Genomic DNA, 26,841 nt, shown 5'->3' on the forward strand with positions numbered 1-26,841 from the left:
TCAGAAGCTCCAATACAATAAAAATAAAACATGATAAAACAACAAACTAGAAACAATAAAACATGCACATCCACTAACTGAATGCCAGATGCTGGGCTGAGGTAAATAATAGAAAGAAAGTAATGTCCGCACACTGGACTGAGCTCCAAAAGCTTAAGTATTTATTTTTTCACCACAGGGACATGACGTTTCGAACCTCACGGCTCTTCATCAGACCAACAACAACAAAACAACAACCTAAAACACGATCAATAAACAATAAAAACAGGGCAGGAATATCAGTGAAAGTGCATAGTGTACTGGAAGTGCAAGTGCACTCTAAAGTTACAAGTTCTTAATATCTCCCATTAAAACATGGTGTGACTCTTGTGAGCTTGGACTTTTCATTGATTTTTACAGAAACATCTTCAGCAATATGAATATGCATATAGACAAGTCATTGTACTGTATTTTCCATTTCTTTGCCTAAAATGAGTTGAGGGCAGGGTGTGTGGGTGGGAGAGGATCTGTGTACACGTGTGTATTGTCACAATACAAACATGTACAGATATTGTTGTGTAACTGTTTATTGTGTACTTACATTGACGCTATCCTCTCAATGGATTCTGACCAAATTATGGAATATAAAAGTATGACTTTGGCTACCTTAAAGATGTTCATGCCTTGGCCCTTGTTAGAATCTATACAACGGAAACAAGCCTAGCGGCTTTCTTGTGTCTGTATCCTTTTGAATTAATTTTCAATAAGGTTTTCAATCAATCAATCAATCAATCAATCAATACACAATTTTCTAAAGCTACTGCAGCCTAGCCTGGCTAATAAGCCAGACTCAAATCACACTGTCGTGTGGTATTTGAGTCTGGAGATGCTGTGTATGGATCTTGTTTCCCGGGGGGCGGGTTAAACATTTTCTCTTTGACGCAATTGGTCAGAGCTACTGTCAGTCAAAGGTCTCAAGCATTGAACGTCACTGTACCAAAGCCCGCCCATATTGCATACCGTGTCCTGATTGGCCACACCAGTTCTCTGTTGTAGGAAATGGGCGTACAATTGAGCCTCTCCAGACCGTAATCCGCCGGCAGGCAATTTTTTTTTGCCAACGGCTGATTCGGTCTGGCTTATTAGCCAGGCTAACTGCAGCCTGGCGGCTTTACACACCAGCCTTGTTATATAGCTCAGTAGAGCAAACATTTACAGAATGTCACAGAAATAATGATGTCCTCTTTGGCTTTCGAAAATCAGTTGAGATAAGGTGGCTGTGCACCGGCATTTTATTTTATTTCTAAATAATATAAATAAATAAATAAAACAGATTAGGACAAGATCAAAACTGTATGTCACCTTCGTTATTGGCTATGATGTCCACCCCAGCACTGCGATACCATGGCAGCAGAAAGAACAAAGCATCCAGCTACTGTACCTCTGCAACTTCTGCGATCTCATCTGTTGGTCAGGGCGAAACAAATCGTTTAGACTCTGCGTTTTAATTGGCAATCAAATGTTCCGACAGCCCGTTGAGAGCTAAAATAGTCGATGTGAGGGCCTTGTAAGTTGTACCCACTGCCACTCAGGCCCCAATTTAGCATTTGCAAGAGCCAAACAGTTGACAGAATTTGGCAGAGTTGGCTGTGAGGTCATCTCAATGACCTAGACGGCCAATAAATAAGGTTGCCTGCAGATAACCACAGGCACACAAACACTCTCTCTTTCATCCCTTTTTCTCTGCCCTCTTTCCCTACAGGGGGCAGCCTTTCCGGGCACATGGTCACTTAAGGATAACGTGATCCCCCAATTTACAGACAGTGAAAGCCACGATTGCTAGTACAGTATGTGTTATTATAGGCTGCTACTTCCAAGTGCAGTATAATAAACTAGTATATAATAATATAAAGCTTTTGATCAGCTCAATTGATCAACTCAATAGCGCAATCGGATCAAGCTGGAACAGTGGATCAGTGGTTCTCAAAGTGGGGTCCAGATACCCTCGTGGTTCCTTGATGGTCTGTAACTGACACTGAGTGTACAAATGAAACCAAATAGACGCTAATGGGTCCATTTGGTTCCATTTGTTTGAGAACCACTGCACTGACTGCAGTAGATCATAAAGAGGATCTCCCCCCCCCCCCCCCCCCCCACCTACTCCATTCCACTCACCCTCTCCTCTACCCTTTTCTCTTCTACTGTATCACCTTTTCTCTCTAACAACGTGTCCTGTTGCTTCGCCCTCCTGCCCCCCCATCGATTCCCCCCTGCAGGTTTCCGACAGAGAAGGAGACAGGTGCTGTGGGAGCCTGGCGACCACCAGGCGAGCTGCCCTCACCTTGTGGAGTCCATCCCCTGTGAAGACCCCGCCTGCTACGTGTGGCGAATCCAGCCAGGGGAGAGATGCATGCCTGCCAAAGGAGCCTGCGGCCCGGGCACTGCGGCGCGCAACATCACCTGCATCGACCTTGAAGGTACCGTACCACCTCGTTTCTTCTTTCCATCTTGCTGCAGTGGTGGAAAGTAACTAAGTACATTTTTACTCAAGTACTGTACTTGAGGTACTTTTACTTTACTTTGAGTAAATGCTTACATAAATTCTTATTTTTATTTTTTACTCCACCACAAACTATACATTAATCAATTAATCCCTATTTTATACTTTTGTCTATTTGAAAATAGCCGATCTACAAAGCTCACACCACGTTGAGAGCTTGCAGATCGGCTATTTTCGAGAGATTTTGACAAATTTTGAAAGCCTTTGAAAAAACGCTTTTCTGCATAATAACTAACTACCGTACTTTTACTTTTGAGTTTCTTAAAATGACAATGCTGGAGCTTACAGTATAGTATACCAAAGAATTTCACCCACGTTTTACATCCGTAGTATGAGTTTTTGTACCTGTTAAGCCTGATGTATAATACTTAGTTGCACTGGTGAATAGCAGATCTACAAGCTCACAACGTGTCACATTCACATTCCTGACTTGTGAGCTTGTAGATCTGCTATTTACTGTACTAACAATATATGAGTTTTCTCAGTGTTGAGTTTGTTTTTGTACCTAGCCCTTTGTACCTTTAGCCCTGTTTGGAACCTCACTCTCCATGACAGTAGGGACAGTAGTGACAGTAGTACTGCTCCCAATTCGGCTGCAATGGGAAAACATGGCACAGACTGACTAAATAAGCAATTTAAACGAATGTTTCAATTCCGTCGCTTACATTTTATTTTCGGACTATTTTGCAAACATCTGTACTGCCTTTTCTTTTTGGATACGATGTGGGGAAAAAGTTAGTCATCTGTGACTTTCGCCGGACCCCGATAGAGCATAATCTCATCTCGGAGCTATCGCGGAGGGAGGTTCCAAACGGTGTTACCATAACCCTACTATGAGTTCTCTCAGGGTTGAGTTAGTTGTTTTTTTTCACCTGTAATCACTGTGAGTTTTCCCACTGTTGCGTGAGTCTCCCATGCCGCTGTTCGCAAATTAGCCCAAGGGGACTACAGCATAGCGGGGACTGTTTTGGTGACGCTCAAAATCCAGTACAAACGCTTGCAAATCGCTTGCCAGCGGGGGCATGATTTACATGGAGCCAAGCCTGGACGGCAGCCCGTATTCAAGAGTATAATTAGGCCTATAAGCCAGGCATGGTTTGCAAACAGCTGCATAAATAAACAAGGCCACGGCCAGAGTCTTCCTGTGCTGTGTTCCTGTAAGCAGATGAGCAGAGCAGCATTGTGTGATGTGTGAGGCCTGAGGTAGAATGTGATCCATTTTTCTGCCTTCCCGTCAGCACCACCAGCACAGCAATGTGTTATTCATGAGGGGGACGGTCGCTGCAGTTTACACGCACGGCAAAAATTAAAAGTCAGAATCATGGCTCAAGTACTGGGGGCCTTAATTGTTCACCTCCGCAGATTATAAACCTAATTGCGTCTTTCTTTCGTGCGTGTTTTATTATCCTGTCACAATGTATTATGTGAGCGTTTGTCAGGGAGCCAGTGGCGGGTCGAAATGTATTACCCGATGGGGGAACCTAACAAGCTTTGACAGGACGAGTGAGGAACGTACGCTTCGACGGGTTTGAGAGAGAACCTTATGAAATTATCTTTGATACAGTAGTTCTATTGTTAGCGACTGTTGACAAGTTGTTTACCGGCACTTCCCGTAATTGGCTCATTGGACTTACTACTGAAGCTCAATGCGTTAGTCTTCCATCTAGCGCCAGCAATGTCAGGGCCAAGATGATTGTGTTGTCTAGCATCCTGCATGAGCAGTTTTCCTCTATACCTTTCAGGCTGATGCCACCCTGCACACAATACAAGAGCTATTAAGGGCCACCAATACAGTCAATCAATCTCACTGATTTATGGGTAAGCTGGCTAAATTGAAGGTGACAAGCACATAATGGCACCGAACCCATTATCATTCTGATTAGCCTTTGAAATGTAACAATTGCAGAGTAGATGTTTTGTATTTCAATCAATCAAACTTTATTTAAAATATAGCCCATTAAAATACAAGCAGACAGAACAAAACAAACACAGAGCAATACATACGACAAGGCGATGGGACCTTTGTGTAAACACAAAGCATAGGCAAATATATATATAGAAATATATATATAGATCATGTGTGTGCACGGGAAACACACAGACCTATTTGTTAGACTCAAATACAGACATGATGTACGCTGGGAAAGACCTATGCTGTAGAGTGTATCGGTGGAAGTAACGGAATTTTGGCAGAAGTACCGCTCAAGGAAATGACGTTGACACTTTACAAATCTGTTTACATTCTCCGTGAATGAAACACGTGGGGTGATTGGTCGAAGAATATCATATCCGTTGGAAATACATCTGACGGATGTTCCGGCCCGACACTTCCGCCGATACACTCTCTGCCTTAGGTTGTGACCAGGCCTTTCTCTTCACAGATGAGTAAGGCTGGGACCGAGGCTAGACATAATGAGGATGAGAGATGAGGTCAAATTGAGGTTTGACTGTCTGTAAAGGCCAAGGCGAAAACGTGAGTCTTAAGAAGATGGCTTCGATGGATGGGCAGATCGAATGTGGAGGGGGAGCCTATTCCAAAGCCTAGGAGCAGCCACCCACAAAGGCATGGTTGCCCTTTGGTTTTAGTGGGGGTTTTGGAAAAACATGTAGTGAAAGGTCAGCTGACCTCAGGGATGAGGCCTCTCAATCGGACATATAGCGTTCTACTAATTCAGCCATATTGAGTGGGGCTAGCCCATTTTAGAGATTTTAAAGAAACTAACAAGAATTTTTTAATTCATTCTTTATTTAACTGGGAGCCAATGGAGTGTTGCCAGAACTGGAGAGACGTGATCGCAGTATTTGTTGCACATGGTTAATTTTGTCCTAAAGACTCACTTTGATGAAAGGCCGTATTGTGCATTATAACCAAGCAGAACAGAGCCATGGACCCATGGCTGTGTTATTTGAAATGCTCTGTTACCTCTGCTTAATTGTGCAAGTTGCTGGGGACATGACAATATGCTGGGAGTGATGCAGTCGTCACACATAGTGACTTGGGGAAATAGGCTGAGATAGAGTAAAATAGATGGAGAAGGTAGAAAGAGAAGGCAAAATAACCTGACTGTCTGCAGGAGTTGGCACAGTGCTGACGGGCTCCATTCACACTCTGATCAACTGAGCATGTCCGGACTGCACCCTCATTACCACTGACCACACAGCTTTACCAGCTGCCATGCTGAGAAACTGCAGCACTCCCCACTTTTTTACACTTTTGTGCACTTTCACTTTCTGGATGGATAGACGGATGGATAGATGATATATTTTTTTAGAGCCACCAGATTTTGGTACAATATTTTAAAAAATGTGCCATCTCACAGCACGCCACAAACTGACACGCTGTGAGCTTGTGCATCTGCTATTTTGGAAATTATGTAAACTCGTCTTTCTACTGTACACTTCAAGGCACAATTCTTTCTTCAGAGGATAGAGAACATTTTCTTCCCCTTTTGTTTTTCAGAGACAGGCCAACAGCAGATTTTAATGTCTGGAAATTAAATTATAGCATGGAAGGGAAACTGCACCTATGTTATAATTTGGCATGGAAATAAAGTGTAAATAAATATGGGTGTTTGAACAACTAAATCCACGCCAGCCCCATATACTCCCCGTACAGTCAAGGCTGTTATTTCAGAACTGGAAGAAGTCCACCCAGGAAAACTCACCCAAGCTCTGCAGAAACACATTCAAGGATACTTAGAGTGTGTCATCAATACACATTACATTTTAGTTAAAAGAAAGGCTTACTGAGCATCGCCAGTGGTGGAAAGTAGCTTAAGTACATTTACTCAAGTACTGTAGTACTTTTTTTTCTTCTTCTTAATACTTTTGCTCCACTAAATCCCAAAGGCAAATATTGTACTTTTACTCCACTACAATTATTTGATAACATTACTTTCTAGTTACTTTTTAGATATAGATGTTTTATAACTAAATATATACCACTTAACCAAAATTATTTGCAAAGAGATTTGGTGTAGACAGAAAAAGGTAGCGCAAGTGCAGTTGCAACTCAGGTCCGTTTCTCTAAGACTGCATGGTTTAACCACTTAAACACTATATGGTTGACTGGAGACGGTCAGGGCTGTCTTCTCTGTTTTCTGTTATTGTGGGTTAAAGCTTGTTGATCTGCAATTTTTCTGCGAAAGCCTTAATTTCCCACATTAAAGATGCTGGGGTTTAAGGGGTTAAGTAATATCAATATGAATCAGTGTTCTAAAACAAATGGTTAATGCCAACTCTTGTGAGTTGACTAAGATAAGCTTACTGTGAAAACAGAAATTAGGGCTGCACGATTCATTGAAAAGTAATCAAAAGATTTTGATTGAATTTTTTTCAATAATGTCACCGTGAAACTTGCTAATTAAATTCAAACATCTTATTTGGTCAACTGTTGCACCTTGCCCTCGTCTCCTCACCATTACACGAGGATTAAACAAGAACATTGTACGAGCCGTTCTCTAACATCTGTCCAGTTCACAGAGCCACAAAGACATCTCAGAGACCATGACGAACCAAAGCTATTGGAAAACATCGAGGCACTCAAGGGGGTAATAGATTTGAAAAGCCTTTAATTTGTTCAATGGTAGGAACAAAAGTTACATTTTAAGTATTCAAGGCTTTCGAAATTTGAAATCCATTACCCTGTCGAGTGCCTCGTATGTTTTTCAGTAGCTGTGAACTTCTAGGATCATAGACAATATATGTAGACACTGCACTGGATCTACATCAAAGATCTACTAGATCTACATCTACATTTTTCTGCTTGATAACTATTACTGTAATTATACGTAATATATGTTTTTTAATATAAACACACGTTTTTAATTCAACTAAGTATCCTGTGTCATAACATAACAAAATGCCTGCCATTTGTAACAAACAAAACCACTTGGAAATTGATTGAGAATTCGGTGAGTTATGATTATTTTATTATGGTGAGACCTTTTATTATGGAGAGACCTCCTGCATCAATAGACCTCCTGCTAGACATACTGTACATTAGGCATGGCTTGCCCCTCCTGCCAATAGGCCTATCTCACAGCCCCCTTTCCACGCCCACTTCCGGTAGATAGTGGTGTCATTTAACATTAGGCATTTACACTTTTTTTCTCTGGAGAATCTAAGTACATTTCCTAATGTTAAAATGTCAAAGACTGATAATAATATGAAGAAAACACAATGGTATAACAACTCAAATAAGTAGAATAAACCTTACCTTTACAAAACGGTAGTTTGTGGCTTGTGAAAATACCTCTTTTAACATGGAAGCCTATGGACCGCAAACAAAATAACACCACTAGCTCCAAAAGGGGGCGTGGAAAGGGGGCGGGGAAATGCTGTGAGATAGGCCTATATGGCAGCCACATTGACGCATCGCTTCAATGAACAGCATGCATGAGCATCTACGTGAATATTATCTGTGACGAGGATTGCTAAACTGAAGACACACCTTTTTACACTCATCTTCTTGACTATATACTGTGTTCATACTGGCGGCTACAAAGCTACCAAGCCATGCAGTGACATGAAGATACAAACAGACGGCCAACACTTTTTTATGCTTAGGATGCTTGCTTAAAAGACACAAAATAAAGTTGAGCTGACTTCAACTTCACACTAGCATACTGTAGCTACAAAGCTACAAAACGATCATGTTGTTTTGCATGAGCATTTCCACCCGACCTTCACACTCCACACAATATCTGCCTGAAATTGCTGAAATACTAATTATATCCATCGGCCAGTTCCCTGCTCTTTTTAATCCAAGTATTTAGGCTATATCTTCATTGTTATCGCTTTCCGGACGCACACTTATTAACGTTAACGAGCTCGTTGAGCAACACTTGTTGCACAAGTTTTCGCTGCTATTGGGTGAACACAGCATTACAATTACATAACCATTTGGCCTCTGATAAGCACAATCAGCAGCATTAAGGGCAGCAGTGGCTAAGGTCTGGGAAATGATGGTGCCCTGTTCAACCCCCAAATTCCCCTGGCTTAGTGCCGCTAACGGCTTGGTTGCATGGTGACTTGCATGATTTCCTCGCCATCGGTATGTGAATGTGTGTAGTTCCCCCTATAGTACCGCATATCTATAACTGTTGTCAGACATTTTGTAAATCCAATCATTTGCACCATTTAATCAAGAAACTTATGTGGAACAAAAGCTGAATACAGTGGAAGAATGACGGGTTCAGGACAGGCGGGTGACATGGCAAAGAAAAGACTGGCACATTTTGAGGAATGGTTATGAACATTGTCCGGTGACTGTACTTTGAAAGCTCAAATACAATGATGTTCTCAATGTAAGAACAGGAATGCTGACAGTGTTTAAAATGTGAATGAATGTCTCACTTTTCTACCAGACAATGCTCTGGTGAAATAATGAGAACATTATAGGCTACATAATGAAAAGAGGCTTACCGACTTCTGATTCAATTTCTTCCGGCACAAAATAGAGAAGTACTGTAGCTACTGTACAGTACTTTTTATGTAGCAGTGAGTGACAGGTACACTGTACCAGGCCAGCTTAAAACTTTAGCAGTTTCATTGGGAGGTTTTTGTGAGATTTCATGGAGATAGCAGCTCCAGTGATATGCAATGTAATGTTTTCCCCACTTTGTTCCTAGACTGAGCAAGCATTTGGTTTCCAATTCACCCCCCGGCAAGAAGTGCTCTCCATTTCATGCCTGAAAACTCTGGAAGTAGTTCTGTGGAAGGGATTCCTATGTAGTAGGAGAAAGATAGAGAGGGTGAGAGAGAGCTATGGACCAGTTCTCTTTAACAGCATGAAGATGAGCTACAGTGGCTGGAACACTCATCAAACCATGTTCTGTCAGCTGAGAGGAAACTGGCTCTGTTCAACCTGGTCCCATGCCCAAAGCGTCAATTACATGTTTATCCATAAGCTACTGTATAGAAACCCATCAATATTTAAAGGCAAAATGTAAACTTGGGATGCTTGGTGGCTCAGCCAGAGTTAGTGCACAGACTATTGTCCTCATGGGAGCAGGAGGACCTACTGTAGGTTTGAATCCGGCTCCCAATCTTGTCTCACATGTCTCTCCTCTTTCCCCCTGGTTTCCTGTTGCTCTGCACCTATTATAATTGTTAATCCATTAAGACCTGAGGCTGATTGTGACAGAGCAGCTCAGCTATCAGACTAATTTATGATGTTCAACAATGCACATTCATTATGCTGTATTTTGTATGTTTGTAACGTTTAGATTCTCAGTCCCAAGGTGCAAATTCTGCTGTTTATCTGTGCAGATGCTGTTATTGAGGAAGCTGCCTTGAAGCCTGTGTGTGTGGTGCTTAGTTATAAAGGATAGAGAGAGGACCAGAGCGACAGCCCCCCCCGTTATTCATTGCAATGGAAGTTGCTCAGTGGCGTTTTGAAGCACCCGGAAGAACACTCTACTTGCGCAATTGCCAACCAAATTTTGGTTGGCAAATGCGGAGTGCAACGAGCGCTCAATGTTAAAGCCCAGCGTTGCGGGGTTTCCTCGTGCTAATTTCAGGGGCCCACCTGCAGTACCAGCTTTCACCACTACGCATCGCAGCTTCAACATTGGCAAGCCTTTCTGGGGGCTTGGTGTGGTGCCTGATGAGCTGATTACATTATTGGGGAGCATCTTGGGTGGATTTCTAGTACATTGTGATTTGCTAAATTCTTGGCTATGGGTGGAGTCTGTATATATAAACGGGAATGGTTCAGTTGAGAGTAGTGTTGGGAACTATCGTTCATTCCAGTGAACCAGATCATCGGTCGGTCGTTCAGTAAAAAGATCTGTTCATTTCGTTCATTTCGGTTGTTCTGTACTCCCGGAAGCTATATGATCTCCCCCAGCACAGACCCAGTCAGCAGAGTCACTCGAGTCAGTTGTTCAATCGTTCACATTCTATACTAAACAGCGGCTGATTCGGTCTGGCTTATTAGCCAGGCTAACGTACCTTTGATTGGCTGAGCCAGACCGACTGTCATTTCAGGCTATGGTATTGTCCCTGGGAGAAGTTAAAAATAAGTAATTTTGACACCTGCAGGAAACATTTCAAGGTAAACTCATCAGAATGTGACATTTATACAAATCCAGAAATAATGTCAATATTTGACTATTAAACCCGGACCATTACCACAATGGTCCACATTAGTCAAACATGACGTGCAGTATGTAGTTTGTAGTAGCAGTAGTGAGCGATGAGTGACAGGTCTGAAACCAGATGGAAAACCATCTAATTCTGGATGCTTTCGCGTGTGAGTGGCTTTGCCAATAGACTGCATAAATCTCATTTCGTGTCAGAGGTGGTTGAGATTGAGCAGGTACATGCCTCTAAACCGAACAATTCTTTTCCCATAGCCATTTGAGATTATTCACAGTGGACAGGGAAACTTTCCTCCGCACAACATCATCAAGAAGGGAGTATTCAATCTCCTCTCAGGTGTTTCTCTAAGATGGTGGTAGTGCTAGTATAAAGTTAACACTTTGACTATTTCGTAAACGTAATATCTTGGAATTTATCAGTTTCAAAATCTCACCGTAATTATTAGCAAACCTGCAAACCTCTGCTGCTAACAGATAGAGACGGGCCATAGTCAGAAATCAATTTCCTCATGTAAAACGAAAATTCTAATTCTGTTATTCATCAGTTTCTTTCTCGTCCTTTTTGTGATGAATCTTGACTCTGACATTTCCTCAGCTTTTGGGTCATCTTGCACATAAAACACAATCAACCTATTTCTCGTCCAATCTGGCATCACTGTAGTGACGGACTAGGCGGGTCTCTCCCTCCCATTCTGTCTCTCTCTCTCTCTCTCTCTCTCTCTCTCTCCCTCCCATTCTCTCTCTCTCTCTCTCTCTCTCTCTCTCTCTCTCTCTCTCTCTCTCTCTCTCTCTCTCTCTCTCTCTCTCTCTCTCTCCCAGTCACATTGTCATGGCTGCCATTAAAATGCAAATACCATTTGGTGAGCGAAGTCAGATCAATAGGAGCTTCTCTCAACTCATCAGTCTGTAAGACCCACCTGCACACAACGCTGTTCGTCATCAATAACATGCACAGTACATTCATCAGCACAGAAAATGAGCTCAACGCTGTACCTTCATTGTTATCAGTGACTTGTTTTGTTTTGAATAATTCAACGATTCCCGAACCTGTGGGCCATATTTAAAAATAATATTGTTGCTGTCGGGCAGAAACCTCTCATCTCCATATTCTAACTGTTTGCGTTTTCTTTTTCTACTTGATCATACTACAGCGTCACACAAAAGTAAAGTAGCAGAAGGTTTCTGACTGACTGACTGCCATCCTGCTCCTGCACATTGTCAGTGCGGTTTCTCATTTTGTACATAATTTATGCCAACTTTAAATTCTCAGTGATTAATAAAATAATAAAAACTCCCCACTTAAATCCATATTATTGTATTACAAGTTTGTATTTAACCACATGAACCCATAGCATCTCTATTCTGGGCTGCACATTTGGTGAAAATAGTTCACAATAGATCCACAAGCTCCCTATGGGTCCACTGCGTGAAAAGAGGGATGACAGTGAATCTATCTGAGATGCATTTCTCCAGTCAACATACATATTGATTGGATGATTGTAAATGAGAACGGGAATTTACATTTTAAATCATACCAGTGTGTTGTGAGCTATTTTCGGCGAAGACCTTTAGTGTAGAAAAGAATGGCGGGCCTAGTAAAATAAGATAAGACAAGAGCTGTATTGATCCCGCGGGGGAAGCGCCCGAATTTCCTCCTGTGGGATCAAAGGCAGTAATTTAGAACCCTGAGGGAAGTCTATAGGGTTTAAATGCTAAATGGTCGAGACAGTCTGTTATCTATTAGATAACGCAATGAACAGGAAACGAGTCCAGTAGGGCCACAACTGGTTCTGTGCCTTTGTATGTATGTACAGTATATTGATTCTGCATGTGTTCACACTGGCAGCTATAGCTACAGGCTACAATTGACTTCCAATGGAAACCAGTGACTGACGTCCGACCAGTGGCGTGCACAGACATTTAGAGGGACAGGTGCTCAAGTGGAAAAAAAGGGCACTTTGTGCAGCGCGTGGAACCGGCCGGTTGCCTTAATAGTGTGAGATTTATAGATTGTGGGGCCTAAATAATATATTAGAAGCTTTTTATCAAGAATTGATCAATGTCACCATGGTCCACATACTGTACAGTGTAAAAAAGTGTTTTTGTTTTTTCCCTGAAAGATCACATTGCCAAAAGGGCAGGGGGTGCTCTAGCACCCCCTAGTGTCTATCTGTGCACGCCACTGCGTCCGACACTTTTGATGCTTTTGATCCTTTCTACAACGCTACAAAATAAACGTTGAGCTGGCTTCCAATTCTCACTGCCGGTTACAAAGCTACAAAAGGAAGCAAGTGTAGTTTAACCAATTCCACTCACTTCAATTCAATTTGATGAAAGTGCCATATCACAACAAGCTCCAGACACTGAGCAGAGACCTGACATTGTCCCATTCATCCATTTCCATCTGCCTGTTCTGCTTACCTCAAGCCTTTATATTTCCCTTCATAATTTGTCTCGCTCGTCGGACGCACACTTGTTGCATGACCCTTAAACATTGACTCAGTAACAGATACAGTGTGCTGCGTTGCTTTTGATAGTTGTGCATCTTTTGACGCTGCCAGTGTCAATGCACGCTAGCCTCGCGTTGCGATACTAATATACCACTGCGCTGGGCTAAATCCGCCTCGGGGCATATGCATATGCAATAGGGGCGGGTTTAGTGTGGCTGCGCCAGGCTAAATGCACGCAGCATACAGTAACTGGTTGTCTTGTTGAAACTTCTGGAAGCATGCGGTAATGCAGAGTTCTCAACTCAAAGTGGGGTCCGGAAACCCACAGGGGTCATTGGAGGGGTTCCAGGCGGTCCCCAGCAAAATGTGTTACCTTAATGTTCCCTGTAGATCATTAACTTTTAGGCAAAGATGAGGACATTCAATTTGCCCGTCGTCCATATACTGTCTGTAATAACAGCGTAGAGGCTTAAATGGTGTGTGGGTGTGTGGAAGCAGAAATCAAGTTGGAATGGCATGCAGCAAGCACTGGTATTATATCTGAGCTGGAGCTCAGCGACAGATCCATGTATTAATAATGCAGAAGGACCCCCAGGGCAGCTATCTATTTACAGAGCTCCCCCCCACACACACACACGCGCACGCACACGCACACACACACACACACACACACACACACACACACACACACACACACACACACACACACACACACACACACACACACACACACACACACACACACACACACACAGAGAGAGAGAGAGCTAAGCTCTTTCACTCTCAATCAGCCAATTATCAACTCCAGTTAATTCTCAATTAATCCTCTTCAATATATGTTATGATTCCATACTTTGGAATCTCTCTTTATCCAAGCCCGCCTCGGTGGACAAGCAATGTTGTATGAAGACAAGCAAAACATTTTTTTAATGTTTTTGAAAAACGCAAATATTGTATGGGTAGGGTACCAGGCACAAAATATTTTCAGATAGGTGGGTCCACGGACAAATACATATTAATTTAGGCATCCTTGCCATGAAAATGTTATAGAACCACTGGTTTAAAACTACATTAGGAAGCAAGCCCAAATAATAATAAAATAATATAATAATAATAAAAAGAAGCCCTAGAAACCGCAACTGCCAATATTTACCAACAACTTTACAGGAAACCACGCCCAAAGTCACTTATAAGAAGCAGACATGGCAATACTGTGTATGACCTTCCTAACCATTCCTAATAGCCGCTGTGTCTCTCTTTTCTCTCTTTGATCAATGCTCCAATAGCCTCTCAGTCAAGAACAGCTAGCGTCTATTGTTCTCACGGCTGTATTGATGTTCATTGTTCGATGTACGATAATTAGGTCGTAATTATCTGTGCCATCAGCTTGACAAAGACATATTAAGGGGCAGGGGAGAGTGAGAATTCCAGAGTGTGGCAGGATCAAAAGTCATGACATCATTTTGTTTTATGCTGCGCATGTATGCCTCCTGTAAAAAGTGTCACTGTACGAGCTGGAAAACAGATGGCACAGTCTCAGATCTGTGTCCCGTGCTCTCGTTCCTCTCACACAGACACAGTTGGTTTTGTGAAGGTGTTGATTATTCTGAGCATTGTGTGGAGATTCATGGAAAGGCATATTGTTAATATCCTTGTTAGCGAACACAACCAGACGTGTGTTTAAGCCTATAGGATTATGTGGATATCTGAATGGCCTTGATTCAAGTGTTCAATCATACAAAGGTTTAAAGAAACACAGCTATGTGTTCCTCAGGGAATTTAAAGGCCTAAGAAAGTACAGTAAGTATGTGATCATGCATTTAAATGGAAACTGGTTATTCAGTACCTTGGCGTGTACAGTACCAACAATAACATAAAGGAGAATGTTATTGTTAATGTTCTAGGCTAGTGATAGAGCCAGGCAAGCTTGCATTCTCACCCTATTTGCACAGTATGTTTTTTCTTTTTATGTTTTTCCCCCCAGTTTTGTATTAGAGATACCACACAGTACCACACTAACTGTTAGACAAAGGCATCAAACTTTCCAAAAGCAATACATTTTATAAAATGCTCATTAGACTGAAGTTTACCGTTCTTTCTTTTACAGCTCCCATTTACACTTTTTTAAGCAAGGATATGCCTACTGTACGAGGCTGCATCTCATTGCTCATTTTGCACTTATGCAAGTGAACAATAAGTCACGCTACTACATTTGCACTGCAATGATGATGAGATAGCGATGCTACTCAGTAATGATACTCTCTGTCTGTATGTGGGTCAGAGAGCTGGATTCTCGCATTATACTACACACAAACCTATCCATTGGCTGCCTGTTTCCAATAAAACGTGGTCATCTGAAAATGTCGCAATTATGGCTTTTCTCCAGCTAGGTGGGAGACGCACCCAGCAGAGAAAATTAAGTCCCACGCAGATGTGACTTTCGGTTCAAAACAATTATGCAAAGTATCCAAACGGTTCCCATTCAGAAGCCATGTTTGCTCAAGTGGCCAATTTGCCCACATAACATACTATATGGTCTATCTATGTGAATCATTTTTTATCACACTCGCACAATATCTTACAGACTTTATTACATCAGTAAATAATCGTCAGGTCAGCGCTGCAAATGATTGCTATTGTATTTTATAGCAAATGCATCGATTGGTACTTACTTAACTGTGACAAATCCTAGCCGCATAATGCATTAAAGTGGTTGCCTGCCTACGTATGTGAACCATGCTATATATGGAACTATACAGGCGTTGGCACTGGGCACCTCCTGGACTTTCCCAACTCCTGTGAGGGAAACCACCACCTTTGAGGGGTTCTATCCTTTAATCCAACTTCTCAATAGTCCAACAAAATGTTAGATTAGTGTGAGGTTAGGTATGCCCAATAGGGATACTGGGCAATTTGTGACCCTTTCCCGCATTTACTGTAATCTGGTAGTGCATTTATATAGCGCCTTTATCCAAGGTGCTTTACAATGTGCAATATATTCACCCATTTACACACACACATGGTGGAGGAAAACCTGAAAGGCACCAAACTTCTCATCGGGAGGAATTAGCTTTTCAGTGTCTTGCTCAAGGACAATTCGGCACTAACTTTGGGGGAGCGAACTGGGAACCTTCTGGTTCCCAAGCAGCCTAGTGACTAGTGCACCGTATGCTCCCTTTAATATAACCTGCCTGTGTTCATTTGCACCTGCTTTTTAGAGGTGCATTACATTTATTTTGATGCTCTATTAACTAATTTAGGTGGACACCACTTTGAGAAGTGGTGAAGAAACACATTTTTATCATAGATTATGCTCATATTATTTGCGCATACCCTCCCTTGCACAAATCTTCCTTACTTACTTATGCCTGTGGTTTAATTTCATGGAGCATAGGCCATTGGCCACAGTCCACCTGAGTCCTCCATGGGCCTTCATTGCCATATGTTTCTGCCTGCTGTGCTTGTGGGCAGCTGTTCTTGGGCCTTCCTCTGTTGTGCCTTGGGGGTTCCACCCAAGTCAGTGTTTCCCAAACATGACACATCCTGACACATTTCATGGGTCGCAAGTACTTTTTTTTTTTTTTTCTTTAATATAAAACAACAAAAATAGAAGATCTACTGTACTGTTTCAGCTTTTATGTGTCAGGCTAAAACATTTTGGGAATGACTGATCTAATGGTTTTTTCTTGGTGATGGTGGACTTGGTGGTACTTGGCTTTACATTTTAAATAAGTGATGGGCCGCACACAGAATGCCAAGAGTGAGTTAATTCATTCTCCCTCCCGCCGAGTGCAACCTACAGTATCACTTATATACAGTAAATGTTATTGGTCTGTTAAGAGGGTATCGCACTGGAGGAGTCGAGCGCGGGTGGTAACAAAAAGTGTATCTATCGGTACTTGGCTTCACCCCATCCTCTCCTCTTCCATGGGTGGTAGACAGCACATTCTCTGCCAGAGATCTTTCCTGCTGATGGTGTCTGGCTGGTGGATGCTCAAGATCCTCCCCAGGCAGCTGTTGATGAATGTTTGTGCTTTCAGCGTTGCGCTCTTGGTTATCCTCCACGTCACTGATCTGTACAGTTGTACAGAATCTGAACTTTATGCAGTCTGCTGGCTGATTTAGTTGGAGCTCCAAATGTTTTGCATGATATATGCAAGCAGTAAAGGAGAGAAGTGCACTAGTTTGTGACACGCAAGATGACTTAGGGCTCATACACATGCAAGGACTTTTAATGTCGTCAGGGACAGGGATTCGTCAAATTACGTTTTCACACTACACGTCTATTTTTGAAATTGGCTGTCATTATATCGTCGTGGTATTCACAGTAAATTGATCACAGGGATCACACACTGCCAGAGTTCACCAAGATGCTATCCAAAACCGATATATAAGCTACATTATTTAGTTTTTATTCCAATTCATTTTGACCTCTCACATACTTGCAGGCTGTAATACATGCAGCGCGAGACCAACACAGGACGCTACTCTCTCTCGCTCTCTCTCTCCCTCTCTCTCTCTCTCTCTCTCTCTCGCACGCACGCACACACGCACGCACGCACGCACGCACGCACGCACGCACGCACAGGAATACACAGGGCAAAAAGTATGTGATAGCCTGCAGTATCGTGCGCTAGAGCAGGGGTTCTCAATGTTTTTGGCTGGGGACCCCCGGAAATGCTTTCGCCATGTCTCGCGACACACACAGCGCACGTGGACAACATTTTTTGCATAATAACAGTTGTGCTGCTGCGTAGATTCTGAGTTTCCGATGCTGTGTTATCAACATATTAAAGTTAGATGTGTTGGTTTTATATACTATATTTAATTGCAATATTAGGCTAATATAGCTACCTAGCTTCCTATTCTGTGCATAAATTCACCCACGGAATAAAGGTTATATGTAACTATCGGTACAGGCAGACAGACAGACTTTCTGTCTCTGAGCATAGCTGTCCTGGGCTCTCATTGGCTGTAATACGACCTTCTCGACGGGGTGCAGCCGTAACCATGTTAATACGTGTCCATATATATATAAAACGATCTAGAAGCTCACAACGCATTGCAGTCTTCGACACATTGTGAGCTTGGCTTGTAGATTGGCTATTTTTTAAATACGTTTTTTAATGACAAGCGAACTGCATTTCTAGGCTGGTGCATCTGTTTAATAAATAACATGCAAGTTTCTAATGTGCATAATGCATCCAAATGGCGTATATCTGGCCCTCAGAGTTATATTAACTGAATTTTACTTTCCTCCCTCAAGCTAGAGGGCCCTGCACCTTTTATGCACGCCATTTGTTTAGCCACTCATGAACGGAAGGCCGCTTTGCCATATTGCTACCTAGCCCCTGGTGTTCTTTCCCAGCACGATCTTCCTGGACAATTACTCCTGCTGTATTCATGCTAGCGGCATTCATGGCTGGAGTGCTCTGCCCACTTTAAAAACGTTGTGGGTGGCGGGTTCCAAAAGACCCAGGGGGGCTCCCTCGTGTTTGTCTGACGAGGTAATACCTCTGCACACACCCTCCACCACCATTTTGGCATGAGGGAGACTCACTTAGGACTAAGAAAAAAATAAGAGATGACACTGTCTGTCCTGGGGATTTGTTATATTGTTACAGTGTCAGCCCAGTTAATGATACTGCTTTGTGCAGGATTGCACATCGTAAAATATTTTCGGGTGCTGGGCGTCGTGTTGGCAACAGAGTGACATCCCTGTGTGTGAAATTGATCCACGACTTTGTGAAGGGTAAAATGACACTTGCTATACTGTGACTGCAGCATCAAGCTGACTTAATTATCTTTGCCAGGCTGAAAGGCCAGGAGGCGGAGATTGGATGTTTTGAGGACCCGGTACAACGGTGTGCGCATCTCCTCTTTCCTTTCCCCCGGGGACCCCCACACGGACCCCACACGGACCCCCACATGGTAACTCTGTCATTTTTCGACCGTTTCGGACGCGTGGCAGCTTGCCAGAACCGGCCCGGCCCCCTGGGCGCGTTCCTGGGAATCTGGGGTCTGGACTGCACTAGTGCACTACAATACAGTACAGAGCACAGTAGAGTAGAGTACAGTAACTATAACAATAAATGTATAGTTGCACCGCTCAGTTTTTCATCAATCAGCACGATCAGCAGCAGCTTGTCAGCAGACCTCAAACTCTGACTGGGGTGTAAAAGGTGCATGGAGTTCAGAGAGATACCGCAGCGTCAACCCTTTTAGAGATTTTACAAAACAAATAATACAACATTAAAGTCAATTCTAAAATTGTTGTGGAGCCAATGAAGTGAGGCCATGGACAGGAGTAGTGTGGGCACGTTTTTAATGCCAGTGCGGAGGCGAGCAGATGCGTTTCAAACAAGCTGAAGGCTGAATGATGACTGTTCAATGCCAGTGTACAAAGAGTTACAGTAATGGAGTCTGGACGAGATAAAAGCGTCTCGAGTTGTTTCGGCGGGCCATACGTCTTAACCTTAGCGAGTAGTGTTAGTTGAATTTAAGGCACTGTCAAACATCACAACGTTTAAATTGACAGATGAAAGGATGTTGGAGTTAAAAGTATCATGGCCAAATATTATTATTTTCCTTTTGCTTTCATTGAGGTTTAGGAAAAAAAAATGGTGTCTGAAATTAGTAACTAGAATTAAAGGGGAGGCGTCCAAAGGCGTCCTGTGGCACTGAGTTAACTGAGGTAGGTACTGTAGATCTGAACATCATTGTCATAATGGTGAAAAGATATGTTGTGGTTGGAGAAAATTCGCAGCATACCAGTAAGACGCACTGAGGGCGAGAAGTGACCTCGTCCTAACGGGCAAGGTGGCGTGCACGCATCCGCCTGGGTGGCGGCAGACGGAAGACTGCTGGGCGAGCGCTGGCGTTTTGGCGTGTCTTGCGTGTACAGGGTTTGATGAGGTCAGATCAACATATGGAATATCAGAACAGGTCAGATTCATATATGGAGATCTAAGGGTTTGAGGTTTGAGGTCAGACGTAGAGTTGCTGGCAGGCTCCATATATGCAGATCTAGGTGATGATCCAGTCTTCTCCATGTATGGTTATCCAGGGTTAGTTGAGGTCAGTATTGTGATCTTCATATATGGAGCATTGGAGATGGCCATATAGGGTGGCGTGATGTGTCACGAGGCGTGGCCATATATGGAGATGTGATGTCACGAGACGTGACCATATATGGAGGTGTGATGTCACGAGGCGTGACCATATATGGAGGCGTGGGACGGGTGACTAACTAACGGACTGACGGACGGACGGGAGGTTTTTTCATAATAAATGCAACCTACTGTCGCAATAAAGCAGAAAGATGATGGGGGCAACGATGGAGACTTAAAGCACCCATAAGGGGTGGCCGGTCAGAATGTTTTATCTGTATTGTCAAGTGTGATGTTTGGCAAAATGTTTAGGAGTAATATAATCATGTTGATGTGTGTGTGTGTGTGTGTGTGTGTGTGTGTGTGTGTGTGTGTGTGTGTGTGTGTGTGTGTGTGTGTGTGTGTGCATGCGCGTTTGTGTGTGTGTGTGTGCGTGCGTGCGTGCGTGCGTGCGTGCGCGTGTGTGTGTGTGTGTGCGTGCGTTCCATCATTTGTAGTTTTCCTGAGAAGTGAGAGGATAGACGTAACGAGAAAAGAAAAGAACACATCTGCCTTTTATCACCACCAGGAGGCCGACTTTTGTAAAACTTATTTTTTATATTACCCCTTTAGATTCTGTCCAACAATCCTGCGAATCGGTTCACACTAGTATCTCTATAGTCATGTGATCAAGACGGATCTGTCCGATATTTCCAGCCATAACATTGGCTTCCAAAGTTGTATTGGCCCATTTTGAACAAAATGCCTCAAATCATGAACGTAGCGTAGTTTTGCATGCACATTCCTACTAGGCCGAGGAATAAATCCCACCCTTTTCACATTGGCCTATTATAGCGCCACCGGGAGGCCACAATATCCTACCTGACCTGGCAGAGACCAGTGCTCCGAGGAGCACTTTTTCTAGTTAGATATCTCTGCTGTCGGGAGGAAACTCCAAAATGTTCATTTTTCAGGAAATGAAAAATATACATTTTTCAGGAAATTTAGAAAACCATATATTTTGAAAACAAAGCAATACTGCCTCATCAAAGTTGGTGTTGTGACTTTATATATTTTCAATTACTTGCATGAGAGGGGGAGAGGTGGTGGAGTTAGCTGTTTTAGCAGACAGTTTGAGGGTGCAATGGAGTTAAGAGGTTTTGTCCAAAGCGTGTTTTACTATACTTTCCATTGGTTCAATATTTTCAAAACAACACACAGATGTAAAAGGTGTTCAATAGCACTGATATATGCAAAAAGAAAAAAATCAAAAACCTCAAAAAATGAGTTAAAAGGTTTCCTCCCGACAGCAACGAATTATGTTTCTTTTGCCATCTTGATCCCAAATCGAGGTCACACAAAGAGAAGTTATGCACCCAGTACTATATTGACAGCTAGTGAAAAAGCAATTACAAGGCTATGGTACAAAGCAGATCCTCCAATTTCATGAGCAGTGGCCGAGCATTGTGGAGGATGTGTAATGGAGAAACTAACTCACAACTTGAGATTGCAAGAGACTCTATTCCTTGAAAAATGAGAGAATTGGACGATGTTGGACATCAATGGAGTGGAATATACTGTATGATGGTTGAAAATGATTTACATAAACCCCTGCCCTACAGTAACTGTGAATGAAACTACAATATTTCTATTTGAAACGTAGCAGAGTGAATGTCATGAGTTTGCAAAAAAATAAAATCACACCCGTGTGAAGTGAGGGGCGCTCCTACCATCATACATCATCATACCTCACCTTCGTCTTCAATGTTTGTGTTTACACAAACACTCAAAGCTGGCCATTCATTGGCAATGGTATTCAACACTCAAAGCTTTCATTGTCAATGGTAATCAGTGTTTGTGTTTATAGTACAAACACTCAAAGCTGGCCATTCATTGTCAATGGTATTCCATGTTTGTGTTTACACAAACCCTCAAAGCTGGACATAGATAGCACAAACTTTGGCATGTTACTAGTCCTACATACTCACACCTAGAAACCCCATTCAGACCTATTTAAGTTCATCTTACGGTGGACATGTTTGCCTGAAATCTTTGAAATGTTTCATAGTTTTAGAAATATAGTGCTTTCAAATTTGAGAAATTTAACGCCCAATGCATTCTCAATGGCAATAGCACAAACTTTGGCATGCTACTAGTCCTGGCACCGTTTTTTTTACATCACATCACCTAATCAACATGAGTTACCATTCATTGTCAATGGAAGCCGGCTGAATAAATCACTGGGCTTAGGGTAATGGGAGTGAATGGGAGGGAGGAAAGTAAACTCCAAAAAATGTATTTAAGTAAGTTAATGTACTTGACCTACTTATTCTCTGTCCACCACCACTGGTCAATATCATTTGTGGTTTGCTGAGGAGGAATGAGCACTGTGTGTCTGTGGTTCTTAAAGTGGGGTCTAGAGACCCCCAGGGTTCCTTGAGGAGGCGTCCAGGAGAAACCCCAGCAATTGTGTTAATACAGCATCGCAATCAATTTGACCACTTCCAATTATACGTTGGCTAGCAGATCTACAAGCTCACAGCACGTCACTTCGTGCCACGCTGCAAGCTTGCACATCTGCTATTGTTGAACAAATTTGAAAGTGTTTGAAAGATTTTGAATCATTTAGATTTATTTTCTGTTTTTTGATTTTCCTTGTATTTGATGTATTACCATGTGTTCTTGCTTACTGTAAGTCGCTCTGGAGTAAGAGCGTCTTGTATATACCTAAATTGTTAACTGGTTTTGTCAGAAGCACTTTGTAATACTTTTCATTGGTTCAGTAATTGTTTTAACCAACACACAGACGGAAAGACCATTTGAGTTAGCTGGTTTCTACCAGACAGCGACGATATATCAATTTGGGGGTCTTTGTCACAAAAATGCTGTATGCGGCAGAATAGCTTCTGCAGGAGCGCTTCCAGCTTCATCCTCATCTAAAACGGTCTGGCAAAACACAGGACAGGTCCTAATTATAAATGACAGAGTGCTTTTCAACCAAGGAAGGGCGTCTAGATTAGTTGTGAATCACCAGTGATGGATTTGAGATATTTTTTTAAAGAAAAACCAACAAACCAACAAAAACTTTCCAGAAATAGGCTTTTCCCCTCAAATAATGTGCCACTGCATATATGCATAATATGAGACCGATAGACAATTTCCACAGGCATTCTATTATTGGTCTTGGGAAAGAAGTTCTGTAAAACATAAACTAATTACCATCTGAATTTTGGTCCATCTCTCACCGCCCACACCACAGGCTCATTCATAAAACAGTGAAACAGTAAAACTCGATGACTCAACTATAGAAATATTGAAGTAGATTACATTTGACCTCACTTTTGTCTGAGATATTTGGCAATGTCTGTTTGAGACAAATTTGACCTATCAGGGACTAGGACATGGCATCACAATAATAGAGATAGTAGTAACTGTAATAGTGAAATAGTGTCCATCCATCCATCCATCTTCAACCGCTTATCCGTAGCCGGGTCGCGGGGTCAACAGCTCCACCAGAGTGCTCCAGACTTCCCTCTCCAGAGCAACATTAGTGACTTCCTCCTGGGGGATTCCGAGACGTTCCAAGGCCAGTGAGTCGATGTGTTTCCTCCAACTGCGCCTTGGTCTGCCCCGGGGTCTCTTCCCAGTGGGACGTGCGTCGAGGACCTCCCTAGGGAGACGCCCGAGAGGCATCCTAACCAGATGCCCGAACCACCTAAGCTGGCTCCTTTCCAGGCGAAGGAGCAGAAGGAGTAATAAGTGCAATAGTGTAATACGTGTAATAGTATAATGGTGTAATAGTGTAATACGTGTAATACGTGCAATAGTGTAATAGTGTAATTAGTATAACAGTGTAATAGTGTAAATAGTGTAATAGTGTAATACCCTAATAGCCTACTGTGCCAAATTTGGCACATACCTACATTTATATCTATTGTTTGTGCAAAATTCAAATTGAGTATCTTAACTTAATATAGCATCTGATTGATGGCAATCAAACACAAATACTTTTTTTTTTTTCATCATTAGAAATTAATTCAGTCCATAAGTGGATATTCAGCTGAGAAAAAAGGATTTGGGTTTTTTTTCTCAGTTGTAAAGCTTGCATTTTTGTTGGGAAAAAGGGTTGTGTGGTGAGTATAATTTGGCCTGGGTCATTCCAATGTTCCATCAGCCGTATTATGTTCCCTCGGGTTAGGATTAGGCTTGTGGTATAGGGTTAGGTTTGGGGTTGTGTTAGTGTTAGATTTGAGGGAACATAACATTCACTTATCTGTCTCTGCGTTCATGTGTCTCTCCCAGCAGGCGAGGAGGTGCCCGGTGATCAGTGTGTGGAGGATCCTCCCCCCACGTTGGTGGCCTGTGAGGTGGCCTGTCCTGGGGACTGTGTGGTGGGTTCTTGGTCTCTCTGGTCCTCCTGCTCTCATACCTGTGCCACCAAGAGCGCAGAGGGCAGGCAGAGCCGCTCGCGCTTCGTGCTGGCCCTCCCCGGGAAGGGTAAACCAAACTTCCTTGTTTTTTGCTATTTTTCATTAGCTTATACTTTATGTCTCTGTTTGTGTAGGCATAAGGACTCAATGTTTTGTTTGTTTGAATTTGTTTTGAAAATTTGATTGGAGGATAAATCCCATCTAGTTTTTGAGGAGGTCCTCAATGTTCTTAAAAAATAAAATGGTTATCGATGAAACATGACAACATATAAAATAGAAGCATATGAACTGGAACAGTATATAAAACCAAATGCAATACGATACATCACAAGATAAGAAGGCATTACAATACAGTATAACAGCAGTACAATCTAACTAACAGTATATGGACCAGAGAGTTCCATAGAGTATCGGACCATAATGAAGGCACAATAAAATTATTTTGAATTATTCTAGCTTTAATGATGAGACCAAGCGATGTGTTTAGGTGCATATTTAGTGATCAGCAACCAATGTGCAAGTACAGTATGTCCTCATTAAACCGCTTTAGCCCTTTTATCTTTGTCTTAAACACGTCTTACACCCTTTATGGTTGCCCGTAGTACCTCAGGGCTCTATACTAGCATCTTTTCTGTTTTCCACTGTGAGCGTGACATTCTGCTATTTTCTGAGAAAGCTTTGCCCACAATAAGGATTCTACAGTATGGTTTCAGTGGCTAGGTGTTGTACGACAATGGCGAAAAGAGTCCACAAGCTCACAATGTGTTGCATCGTTCTGAGAAAACAGATATCGGTGCACTCCATTGGCAAAAGGAAAGATGTATAGTGGAATACGCTTCCAATAAAACTAGCCTAAATTATCAAATAAGAAACATGACAGTAAGTGCGGTACTCAAGTAAATGTAGTTAATAGCTACTGTACAGTACCTTCCACCACAAGTCTTTTGAAGTGTTGGCAGCCATCAGTATCACTAGACCTTAACTCGGCTGCTTCCTCAGCTGTTTCACAGTGTGTTTTCAGCTTAGACAGTAGTAGGGCCTTGGCAGTATAAGCTTCTGTCAATTCACCCTTTGTCAAGTTGTCACGCCCGTGGTTGTGTGCCTCTTCGCACCCATTGGTTGCCGTTTCGTGGTTGGACAAAAATCGTTTCTCTCCATCCACTACCATTGAAATAACGTGTTTTTCAGTTGCTTCGTATTGATATTCTGTGTATTTACTCCTTTTTCATTTGGCCCTTCTAAACTGAAGCAGACATCCCGATGTAAATGCAATTTTGTGTAATAGGACAAAGTTGTTTACAAAAAATGTGTATCTTACAGAAGTCCACATTAGCATTTATCTGACATTCTCTCATTATTAATTTTCAGACACTGCTGGCTCATTTATTATAGCATTTTGAGAGAAGCAGAAAAAAGAGCGAGAAAGAAAGAAAAAATAAAGATTGGAAAACAAACAACTGCAGGCTGAGTCAACAGGCTGCAGGCCTAAATCTGTCGTTATCAAAGTCACTGTGTGCACAATAGGGACACACCCGTCTAGAATGACAACGGACCTCACTGTTTGTCAAGCTGCTATTTAATAGAGCTGTTACATTCTGTCCATTGTTTGAGTTTTTTATTTATTAGCACAAAGAAAAAAGTTAAAAACAGAAAAGGAATACATAAACGTGTTGTGCAGTAAACGTTTAGAAACCCCAAGGGCTTATGGAGAACTTCAAAAAGAGAAAGGCGGGCACTCGTCATTTGAATAGTTCACGTATATCGGCCGGGTGCAACGGTTCTGGCAGAAACAGTATCTTTGAAAAGATCACCAGCATCATTTTAGGATCTCTTGTGTACGCTTCGGGCAACAGCCGATCCACAGCGTAGATTCATATTCACACTGAAGAGTGCTGGTGAACTTTTCAAAAAGAGTTTGAAAGTTTGCTTTGGTCCGACATGCTTGTGGTTATGTTTAGGTTTGGGGTTTGTGGTAGGGTTAGTAATGTCCGACATACAGTACATGTTCACCCGTGGGTTTGTGTGGTGCCACTCAAAGTGACTACGGGGTTGGGCTTGCTGGATGCATGTTCCAACCCCTAGTATGTCTGTCTTAGAGTATATATTAATAGAGACGGCACCGGATTTCTCCTCCCATCCACTTGCATTAAGTTGCTCAAAAGCGCATGAGGCGATTTCACTCCTCCTTCCGGGTAGGAACAGAGTGCATTCTGGGATTTATTGTGCAAA

The 26,841-nt window shown here is 42.4% G+C and overlaps 1 protein-coding gene across 5 annotated transcripts in view; it reads left to right on the forward strand.

Annotated features, from left to right (window-relative positions):
• The window catches only part of thsd7ba (thrombospondin, type I, domain containing 7Ba), a 376,466-nt gene that overhangs the window by 234,082 nt on the left and 115,543 nt on the right, over positions 1–26,841 (forward strand). For 4 of the 5 annotated variants that reach the window (XM_079518802.1, XM_079518803.1, XM_079518801.1 and 1 more), the window contains exons 11-12: positions 2,256–2,456; positions 24,485–24,679. In XM_079518802.1, the coding sequence (XP_079374928.1) occupies positions 2,256–2,456; positions 24,485–24,679 (396 nt within the window). The remainder of the gene's footprint in view (positions 1–2,255; positions 2,457–24,484; positions 24,680–26,841) is intronic. The other variant, XM_079518804.1, reaches the window with a different exon arrangement.

The sequence above is a fragment of the Electrona antarctica genome (genome assembly GCF_951216825.1).
Source record: "Electrona antarctica genome assembly, chromosome: 13".
NCBI classification, from domain to species: domain Eukaryota; kingdom Metazoa; phylum Chordata; class Actinopteri; order Myctophiformes; family Myctophidae; genus Electrona; species Electrona antarctica.